The following is a 542-nucleotide window of genomic DNA, read 5'->3' on the forward strand; positions in this document are numbered from 1 at the left end:
CCCGGGGCGCGCGATCCGACGCCACCCGCTTTCCCAGGGCTCTCGGGGATGCCTTGTCGCTTTGGCTTGGCCCAGCACCAGTGATCGGGCCCTGCGTTTGCCTGGGCGGCCTGCGGGGTCTGGGCCTGGATGGAGGAAGCATCCTTAGCCGCCGCGGCCCCTCCCCCATCAGGCCTGCGGGAGAGGGGGCAATCCCGCCTCCAGGGCGGCGTCGGACGCCCCCCGAATCACAGCCAGGCTCCCTAAGGCCCCTCAGGCCAAGCTCTAAGCGCCCTCAGCACTCTGGGCGCGGCCCTGCCCACTTTCAGGCCCCGACGCTCGGTCCTACCCCCCCAACCCGGGCCTAGCTAGGCCTGGTCCTACCCCCCCCTCCGCCGCACCCGCCCAATCTCCGCGGAGCCTGGGCCCAACTCCTCCCCGTCCCGATTCCCTTTCGGCGACAGGGGAATACCTACAGTGACCATTCTTGTGTGCCCGGCGGGCGCGGTCCGTGTTGAGGGGGGCTCCGGGGGTCGTGCACTCCTAGGGGGGCGCCTGATGCT

At 71.2% G+C, this 542-nt stretch overlaps 1 protein-coding gene across 1 annotated transcript in view; it reads right to left on the minus strand.

The window, feature by feature from the left end:
- Positions 1–535, minus strand: part of ELAVL3 (ELAV like neuron-specific RNA binding protein 3) — a 25,513-nt gene extending 24,978 nt beyond the window's left edge. The window contains 1 exon segment of the mRNA XM_011971375.1: positions 456–535. Within this exon segment, the coding sequence (XP_011826765.1) occupies positions 456–464 (9 nt within the window). The 5' untranslated portion in view covers positions 465–535.
- Between the last annotated feature and the right edge of the window lie 7 nt (positions 536–542).

The sequence above is a fragment of the Mandrillus leucophaeus genome, unplaced genomic scaffold, assembly GCF_000951045.1.
Source record: "Mandrillus leucophaeus isolate KB7577 unplaced genomic scaffold, Mleu.le_1.0 Scaffold1217, whole genome shotgun sequence".
Lineage (NCBI taxonomy): Eukaryota > Metazoa > Chordata > Mammalia > Primates > Cercopithecidae > Mandrillus > Mandrillus leucophaeus.